This window comes from Clupea harengus, chromosome 11 (genome assembly GCF_900700415.2).
Source record: "Clupea harengus chromosome 11, Ch_v2.0.2, whole genome shotgun sequence".
Taxonomy (NCBI): domain Eukaryota; kingdom Metazoa; phylum Chordata; class Actinopteri; order Clupeiformes; family Clupeidae; genus Clupea; species Clupea harengus.
In genome coordinates this window covers 21,079,961-21,090,358 of record NC_045162.1, presented here as the reverse complement: position 1 = coordinate 21,090,358, position 10,398 = coordinate 21,079,961, and the positions used below count along the sequence as shown (strand labels likewise).

At 47.4% G+C, this 10,398-nt stretch overlaps 1 protein-coding gene across 1 annotated transcript; it reads right to left on the bottom strand.

Moving 5' to 3' along the window:
- Positions 1-642: 642 nt before the first annotated feature.
- sox4b (SRY-box transcription factor 4b) lies at positions 643-3,121 on the bottom strand. Its single transcript, XM_012833537.3, has one exon. It carries the CDS (start codon positions 2,153-2,155, stop codon positions 1,016-1,018), a length of 1,140 nt encoding a protein of 379 aa, XP_012688991.1. The 5' UTR covers positions 2,156-3,121; the 3' UTR covers positions 643-1,015.
- Between the last annotated feature and the right edge of the window lie 7,277 nt (positions 3,122-10,398).

Here is a 10,398-nt window from a genome sequence, read left to right as displayed (position 1 = left end):
ATATAAAAACATGGCATCTGTGTAGACGAAAGAAAGGAAACTCCAGAATGAAGAAATCAAAACTCTACTGTAGGCTAGATCAGTGCTTCCTAACCCTTATCCTAGGACGCACGGCACTGGATGGTTCAGATCTCTCCCCGTCCTAGCACACTTGACCGAGTCTTCAAATAGTTAAAGCCCTTGATTAGTGGACTCAGGTGTATCCATGTGATCAAGGGTGTGGAGACACCCCAAACAAACAGCGCTGCGCGTCTCCAAGAGCAGGAGGTTGGGAGAAACTGTTCCAAACTGGCATCTAACAGCAACTAACAGCTAAGAATTTGGTCCTGAATTGCAGAGTATAAAGTTCAGCACAGGTTTGAGTTGTGTTTGAATCCTGAAGTTAAGAATGAATAGCTGGTGATTTTTTTTGTCCCGTAAGAAGGAATCAAACATAACGCCACCCTTTGTCAAATAACCCTAATGCTGGTGGACAGTCTGACAGAAATCTCACAGAAAGAGGACAGCTAACATGCATTTCTGTCTTTTTCAATATAAATGTTTGCCGTAACCCACCTGGTTCCTAAATTCATCACGATGACACAACCCAATGCGGCCCACATCTGTACCTCTAAAGACATCAAGTTCACTTGGCGATCGTTAAAGAGTTTATCAAGTCCCTTTTAATTAAAACTGATTAAAATAGCCGACCTGAGCCCGCCCTTGTGTACGTGCAAATCAATCACAGTTTCCAGTTCGTATTGAGTGTATGTTTTCCTATCGGATCGGTCCGGCTCAGGACGCACTCTCATACACTCCTCTTGTTTCTGGACCGCCGGGATCATATCATCCGCCTCTTCATGACCCCCGTCCCAGTCCGTCATGCCGGAAACATAATGCAGGCATGCAGTCATGCCGCGCGCTCACCGCCGCTCTCGCACGGGACCCATTCGGTATATGAACACAATCGCACTTCACCGGAATCCCTTTTTTTTTTTAGAATTTAATGCAAAGTCAACAACTTCGGTTTTCTTGTTCAATACGTGAACACCAAGTTTGAGATGGTGGACTCCAGCCAATCCCCCGAGATCATCTCGCTAACCTCCGGGGTGCAGTAGTCAGGGAACTCGAAATGAGAACCGGATCCCGACTCGAAATGAAAGTCCAAATCCCGGTCCAGTACTGATGAGCTTATGCTACCCAGCGACATGCTGTCGAAGCCAGGGCTAGGATTCACGTCCAGCAGGTCGTCTTCAAACTCCTCGTCCGAGGAGGAAGACTGGGAGGAAGAGGACGAGTGGCACGCGGAAGGAGCCGGGGACGGTGCCCGCGTGCTGGTGTAGCGGTGCTGGTCCGAGCAGACGCTGCGCGGGGAGTCGGCGCCTTGTTTGCCACTCGCTGTTCCGTCCTCATAAAGGCTCAGCGGCTCGGTTGACTCTGCGGAGCTGCTGAGCGTTGGGCTTGCAGGGACAGCCGCCGAGGATGGACTCACCCCGTTTCCTGGAAACACGTAGACCCTCTTTGATTTCTTCTCGGGAATATGCTTGGCAGCCGAGACAGACCTGGATTTGTAGAGGGAGTGATGGTCCGCGGCAACAGCTGGAGAGTGCGGCTCTGACGCCGCGGCTTTGGCGCTACTCAGAACTAGTTTGTGCTGTTTACTGGCAGACCTGGACCCGCCACTCTTTCTGGAGGACGGCTTGGAGCTGGTAGAGGCGCAGCTGCTGCCAGTCGGTTTCTCCGGCTTGTCAGTGCCGCTGGACTTGGAGCTACTGGACTTCGCCTTCTTCCTTGGCCGGTACTTGTAGTCTGGATAGTCAGCCATGTGTTTGAGCCGGAGCCGCTCTGCTTCCCGGATGAAGGGGATCTTGTCGCAGTCTTTCAGGAGTTTCCAGCGCTTGCCTAGTCGTTTGGAGATCTCAGCGTTGTGCATATCCGGTGACTGTTCCATAATTTTACGTCTCTCTATCTGAGACCATACCATAAAAGCATTCATAGGTCTCTTGATATGACCGGTGGGGGTTTTACACCAAGCGGGGTCTACTTTATCCCCAGCCGAAGCAGTAGAACCGGGAGAGGGAGAAGAAGCTATGTCCAGGTCCATAGCTCCGGAATCGGAAGACTCCCCGGCGAACAGAGCCTCAGGGTTCTCCGCGCTGCTGCTTCTCTGAACCATGGCTAAAAATGTCAGAAAGAATGTGCTCTCTCAAGAAGTCCTCCAAACTGCTGATGTGAGGAGCGAACTGTGCTTAGTTCTCGTTGTGTGATATGAGGTCAACCCTGAGAGGCAGAATGTAAGTGGTTTACAGTCCTTTCCAGAGCAGGAACTGCTCGGGTGAAAAGTTCGTTGTTTGGGATCTATCTGCGGCTGTACCAGCCCGCTGTCGCTCGCTTACACAGCGCCCTTCTGCTGAGCTCGAGTAACAGTTGCTGGTGCCGTGAAATAGTTCATTGGTTATGTGAGCGCACTGATACTGCAAAGCTCTCTCCAAGTTTCTGAAGCGGTAGAAGTCAGTCTGCATATCTTTCCCTCTCAGGACCATGTGGGAAGACCGCCCTGTTGCCTTGCACTAGCATCCACTTGCCATCTGCGATATGTGAGTTTTAACAGCTTCACATTCAGACACTCGCAGCTTTATCCCTTTGCACAAATAGAATGGCGATAGAATCCGGCCAATCAGCGACTGTCTCCATCCTTCCTCGCGCCAAATGTCACGCCTCCCGAGCGCCTATTGGCTGAATAAGAAATCTAATAATAATCAGCGCGTTCAATGAGGAGCTTTATGTCTGACCTCATTCCAGTGTAGACGATAAACTTACTTTTAAAGGGACATGCTTATGTGCCTTCTTCTATTGCGAGTCAGATTGGAAAGGTAGACTGCAGACGACAGCGCAGCCAAATCAATACAACAATATATTTAGCAAGGAATCATGTCTTACTAGAGTTACTATTTATTATACTATTATAAACGCATATCATTGACCTATATCAAATTTATTGCAAGAAATATTGTGTTTATTTTTAAGAACATTGTTATTTCTGCGTTGTTGTTGGGAGTGTGTGGTTGTGTCTTGGATCATGGTCATGTCTGCACCCTGTGGCTTAGCTACTGCCAGTTGTGTGTTTTTGAGACAACAGAGGAGAGAGCACTCCTTTGACAGCATGCTCGTGAGGGCGGAGCCGTAGGGAGGCGGGCGCTCTATTGTCACCATGTACAACCCCCCACCCACACCCACCACCCGGCCGCGCCTTCCACTGCTCAATACCGGAGACATTGAGGGAAACGTTTCCAAGATAACCTCAAATACACTGACCAATTACTCGTCTCATTGCCAGATGGAGTTGGCATTTTAGAAACAACCTGTGTTTAAAAAAAATAGAGGAAGATTTCTGTTTTCACAATATCTAACAAATCAGTTTGTAAACTCTTTTCTGCTAGCTGTCAACTTCTTGACAAACCACTGGCCCACTGACAGTTGAAAAAGAAACAATTTATCAGCAATAATGCACTCGCAACTGAATACCCAAAGCACTCTAATACAGAAGTATCTTTGAGGTATCATACCGGGTGATAATCAGACGCTAGATGGAGCTCTGGAGCCGGGAGAGGGATCAGACCACACAAAGAACTGTGGTGGCTGTGGACAATATATTAAGCAGTGAATTACATAATGTTTCTTAGCCGTTTATAAAAAAAAATCATGTCAGTCCTATAGACCAAGTTATTTCACTTCGTAAGTTTTAAAACTGCCATAGCAACGAACGGGGCTGTTGATGTCATAAATCTCAAAAGCTGTTAAAAAAAAAAAAAACACGCAACGTTGGTCCGCATCCATCCTGGTCAGTGTGACTGCGAGCCTTTAAAAAAAGGATTGGTGTCTCTTGTTCTGTCTGTCTTAATGCGTGAAGTGTGTTCCAGTGCTGTGGTGTTGGAGCGTGACTCGAATGGAAAGTGTAGAAAACCCAGCGTCAGGAGAGCAAAACCGTTTGTCTCAAGTGCATGGTATAGCTTGAATCACCAAAAAGGAAAAGCCAGACAAACCAGCTTGGACCAGCTTGAACACCTGTCGTTTCAGGTTATGGTTAAGTGTTAGAGAGAGAGTTGGGCAGAGAGAGACAGTTAGGCAACACGCGCCAGGAGAATTAACTTGTGTGTGCACTGGCACGTGTAGAGATACACCCCAGGTGGTGCTCATAAGCACCTGCCCCTTTGCCTTCTGACTAGAGATTTCTTTTTCAAACTATTTCTAATTTCATATTTTAGTTTTTAAACTATTAAATATGGCATAACAATTAAATTACATGCGTACCGTAACTGTACCCGACAACTGCTTTTGCGTTCTAATTCTGCGATACCGCACGAGCCCCTGCGCCTCCCCTTCGACTTCCCTTTCCACAACAACCGAAGTTAACGCGCACTGACCGAGCGCTCTGCGGAGCAGCATTCACGTTTCCTTGACTTGCCGCCATTGGTGACAGCCAGGGAACGGCACTGGCACTGTGCTTTAAGTCTACGCATTGTTTGTCACTGTTGTAAAGTTAAACCACACGATTTATCCTGCAATGGATCAAGTAGCCCAACTCAGTCAACAACCTACCATTAGCTTAACAACACATTAGTCTGGCGAAAAATAGCCATGACAACGATAAGGTGTGAACTCTGTTAGTTCCTTTGCCAGGCAATTTAGAGAAACGTACAAGTAATACATGTTGATAAGATGGTTAATAGTGTGTAATCGTATTTGGATATCAGAAACGTTAGCCTATCCGTCTGCCCTGTCCTTTGGAGCACTGGTAAAACTATGGCCATGTTGCCAACTTGCCATCTATGCTGTTACTTCAAGACAATGTTCAGCTTGATTCACACATGAATTGATTATTGTTAAAGGTGTGTTAAGGTGCGTTACTTTTCATAAATAAATGTCGGCGAGTGGCGTGTCCTTTGTTTTTTAGATTGAACACCTGCCCCCAAAATGTCTGAGCACGGCACTGTGTATGTGTGTGTGTGAGAGAGAGGGAGAGCGAGAGAGAGTAGTCCAGGTTGGGAGTGTTTTTTGATGTCCCTCTACTTTTTGACATTTTGTGATGATGCTTTTCAAGGTGCAGTGTTGAATGTGTGCGCTTTCGACTCGAGTGAATTTTATTTAAAATCACAATCAAAACACGAGGAGAAAACAGTTTGCCAGTTGATATCTCATAGTCTACGATTGATATCCATTAATTATAACAGCCGTATGTTATTAAATGAAGCATCGCCTCTAGTCGTTCTATATGTAGGCAATAGCGGCGATATTCTCTCATAAACCACTTCCTCTACTGGACTTTAAAGAGAGTCATCACCTGTGCTGACTTGTCAATGACAGACCACTCTCAGACTTATTAGGGGAACTGTTGCACTGCCCGCGCTCACTGTCCCCTGCGTTGTCAGGCGTGTGATAAATTGGATGAGACACATCATTCACGCCGCCGTATAATCCGACAGATACACGCTGGGCGCTTTCTGGCGGAGGTCATGCTAATGTTTTCCATTACCGGATGATTGTGTTTTATAGACTTTGAGGCAGGGATCCTTGCTGAGCCCCCTTCCGTCCACCCACGTGGGGACGTCTCGTCTTTCCATCATGTGCTTGTTAGCAGACAGTTACTGTTAAGGTTCCTCTTCTTGTTCATATTACTCACTTGTACATATTATAAAGTAGGCTAGGTCTATCTGCGCGTTGTTAATTCACAAGATCCATTCAGAATTAATTATGAGACCGATTATGTTTGAAAGAGATTTGTGATCCCATTCAGTTAATTACAATTTGGAGTCGGTTCTAGATGTAACAGCAACCTTCAGGTTTATGCAACTCAGCCTATATGCTGCTGTGCCCCGTCTGCACCTGCTTCTCTTCCCCCTCAAAGGTGACTCAGTCTGGAGTGAACGCGAGTAGTCAAGCTCCTCGCGTTTGTATCGATCACTTGGAGGGGCTGGCCAGTACTCAGAGGCAAACGCACTCATAAATCTGTGCCACACACTGCTACACAACAGCAAAGGCTCTGTGCGTCCGGAGCCCACAGACCATCAATCTCAGTATCAGTGGGCTGAATGTGTTTGCACAGCTGGGGCCGGTACGTTTTATCTTATCGCAGGGACAGCTGCCTGCTGCCTCCCTGTAAATTATTGCTCGGGTCTGCCTCGTGCCTCCGCTCGCTCCTCCAGACGTTTACAGGGAAGAGGCTCAGGTTGTTTCGGGAAGTTTAGCTGGGGCAGTTTGCACATCTGTCCCATGAGGCGCCGGACTGCCTGCCTGACTGCCTGCGGGGGCACAACACTGATACCGCTATGCAAACGCAGGCGTGAAGTTTGAACTTTCTTGGACAAGTGCTGTGCACCAACTCTGTTTGTATTCACAGAAGTCATCCAGATAGCACCCACAGGTCAGATCCCTTCCTGCGTCAGCCTCTATCTGTTCTATCGTGATGAAGGTGGCTCTATCGCGGCTCGTAAAAAAAAACAAAGAGTCGGCGGACTGTCCTCCACCTGATAAGGGAGACAGGTGGTGTACGGCAGGTGTTTGGGGTCATACCTGAGTGCCTCCTGCCCTTCAGAGGGAGAGGAGATAGGCCAGTCTTAAGGGAGAGGCTTTCCAGGACACACGCAGACGTATGTAGATTCCTGTCGGGTCCAGGCGACCTGTGCTTCTACAGCTCACGGCTCTGGGGACCTAGTGTGAGTGACGACTGAAGCCTCTCTGGAACATTCCACAATGTGTGTGTGTGTGTATGCGTGTGTGCAGGCTGGGTGGGTCATGTATATTCAGTTCACTTCCTTTGGGGAAAGAGGGTGGTGTGACATGCAGACAGGGTTCAGGTAGAGTCAGTATCCAACACACCATACACCTCACACACACACACGCACACATCACACTCACACACACACACACACACACACACACACACACACACACACACTGGGCTGAGGGCACGCTACCACTGAGAGGTGATCGTGACAGAGCGTGTGACAGTGTGTGACAGCATATGTGTGACAAAGTGTGTGACAGAGGTAGGACAGCCCTTCTCATCTCTCTCCACTGACACACACACACACACACACACACACACACACACACACACACACACACACACACACACACACACACACACACACACACACACACACACACAGAGAGTGCACTGGGTCACAGGGGATTGCTGGGGCAGAGATCTGTTGACATTGCTGTGATGCCTCTGGAAACATACTTGCACCCAGTGACCCAAGTGTGTGTGTATACATGTGTGTGTGTGTGTGTGTGCGTGTGTGTGTGTGCGTGTGTGTGTCTAGCACGTGTGTGTGTGTGGATGCATGTGTGTGTGTGTGTGTGGATGCGTGTGTGTGTGTGTGTGTGGATGCGTGTGTGTGTGTGTGTGTGCATGCGTGTGTGTGTGCATGCGTGTGTGTGTGTGTGTGTGTGTGTGTGTGTGTGTGTGTGTGTGTGTGTGCTGCTTGGGGTGGTGGGCACTAAGATAAAGTGAGTTCAGTTTATTTTTTCCATACATTAAAACACTTAAACTTATATGCGCACATGGATGAAGTGTTTAAGCAGTCTTTGCATATCTAAAAGGTAAATGGTCCGGTATTTAGAAGATGCTTTTATCCAAAGCGACGTACACATAGGCATCCTGCAGTGGCCAGAATTCAAACCCGGGTCAACCGCTTAAAGGGTGGCGTGCTGCTGTATCACCAACACCCTACGACAGCTATCTCACATCACTCCTCGTATTTCACACATCCAGTATGTATGACGGCATCTGTGTGGTATTTAATTACCTTAGGATCCTTCAAGCAGATGCTCAGGTTTGTCCACAATCACCTCCCATACCTCTGATCTAAACCGGATTAGCACAACAAAACACAAACAAGATACTTAAACACGTGGTAAACTCAGCACACACTAAACAGGAATGCAACAGAAATACAGAAACACTTTTGCATTTACAATTACGCAGAACATTGCGATTTCTTATTTCTCCACAATTGGAATTGACTTCCAATCGTTTTCAGTAGTTGTTTTGGAAATGTGTTTATTTGTAAAGCCAATAAGGCCTAAATCCCATGCTCTCTGACGGCAAACATGGGTTTAATGTGACCGGACACAGAGCATGTACGTAGCTCTCATTCATAGCTGGCTGTCCACTGATACACACGTTAGGCTGTTCCTTAGTTTAAGCTCTCACAGATGGTCAGATGGGAGTAACACGTGAAGTGACTTTAGAATCCTCCAAGGCAAATGTGTTATGACTTCCAGATTACCTCCATGCCTGGGCTACGTTTGATATGCTAACAACCCTCAGCACACACTGGGTGAGATTTGCATACATCCTCAGGGTGTAGAGGCCTTTTAAGCATCTGTAATGAACAGCCTCCGTATGTCTTTCGGTGGAAGTGTGATGTCCACTCATTGCTTTAAAGTGATGTTTCCTGTTCTGGTGTTGGGCATATCGCCATGTTTGCTTTTTAATGTCATTTCCTGTTTTTACTTACCGCAGGTGTCAAAACCTAAAAATAGCTCTTTCTTTCAATTCAATTATACTTAGTGCTGTAGTGTATTTGTGAGTACAAATTCAACATATGGCTTATTCGTGGGATGTCATCACATACACGTGTGTGTTTGTGTAAAGGCATACAAAGACCTCATATGTAATTTATACTCATATTCATTCAAGTGTATCGTATGAGACAATTGCATTCTGTTATGCTAAACAAATCTACCCATATGCATGTGCGCATCCCTTAAGCCATTTCTCTGACATTCGATTAACAGCCTAACAGATGCAAACCCCTGTCTCAGCCTTAGTATAATGTGAGGGACATATTCATGATGGCTACAACATTAAACATGATGGCAGAGCGGGCAGCAATAGAGCGTGAGTTATTATGGGATGTTCAGTGCAATGAGTGGCACCTAAGGGGAGACATATGTGCTCTGCACCGCAGAGGCAGTTTAAGGGACGGGAGAAAGTGCAGAGTAGGCAGGACAGGGGGTGGACTGGAGGAGGGAGAACAGCCGTCAGTAGACACTTTCTCTGTCCGAGGGGTGCTTCTGGAGCACGTCCAGGGCCAGATCAGGGCAGGAACTGGGTCAGATCATGGAACGGATCCATGGATTCATGAGTCCAGTCAATCATCTGGGCTAAAGCTCTGACAGAGGTGGGCGGTGGGGGGGGTGGGGGTTGTGGGTGAATATTGTGGCTGCAGGAGACCCATAACACCTCGGGAACCAAAATGCCTCAAAAACATTATTCCTGGAAGAAAAAGTCTAAAAGGAAAGAAGAGTAAGGAGAGACAGTGCTAAAAACAAAGGGAGAGAAACGGGGAAGGAGAAAGGGAAACAATGAAGAGAAAGACAGACAGTGGAGGAAGGCAGTGAAAAGAAAGAGAACTAGGAGAGGTAAATGGAAAGAAAAGAGTAGGCAGAGAGAGAGAGGATGAAAGGAGAGAAAGAGTAGACAGAATGTCACACAGGGAGAGAGAGAGGGAGGGAGAGAGAGAGAGAGAGGGAGGGAGAAAGGGGGAGAGAGAGAAAGAGTTGGTATTGTGCTGCTGTGGAGTGGACGAGTGTGGTGTGGGAGCTGTGGTGAGGTTAGGGCAGGGCAGGGCAGGGCTCTCACGTCTCCAATGGAGAAACATATGGAGCAGGAACATTAATAACACCTAACCACAGTTCACTGGGAGCAGCTGACAGGTGGCCCTGCTGCCCCTCAGCAGTTACCCCAGAATCGCCTGCCTATACACACACACACACACACACACACACACACACACACACACACACACACACACACACAGAGACCTGATGACATACAGAATTCCTTTCAAATCTGTGTGGATGAGTGACAGTATTGGACAGAAGTGGATGCTTAGGTCTTCTTGCCTGTCCATTCTATTCCTCTGTATGGCCAGACAGCATCTTGGGCCTGGTCTGACATGCGTCCTCCAGTCTGTAGGCATCTGTGGAGAAGAGAAGACAAGGAGGAGAGAAGTGAGGGAGGGAGAGGGAGGAAGGGAGGAGGGAATGAGGGAGGGAGAAGAGGATCTTTCAGTTTGTGAATGGGCATCCTTCTGTTTCTTTTCTCTTTTTGTTTAAGTCACTCTTCCTCTCTTCTTCAATCCTTCTCTCCATCCCATATTTATGTGAAAGTCGCATGAGTTCCGACATGACTTGTTTCAGACTGAGGTCGCATTGCAAAGAATCAGAACCTGTATCTGATTTAGGACGGCGTGTGGAAGCGGCCCAAATCAGAACCGAAAAGATCCGATTCCATGTGATAGATTTGTGCTGTTCACACTGTTATGAAAAGTCACATACCGAGCAAAAACATCAGATTTGGGCCACTTTTGCCTGCAGTCTGAACGAAGCCTCTCAGGCGTCTCGCAC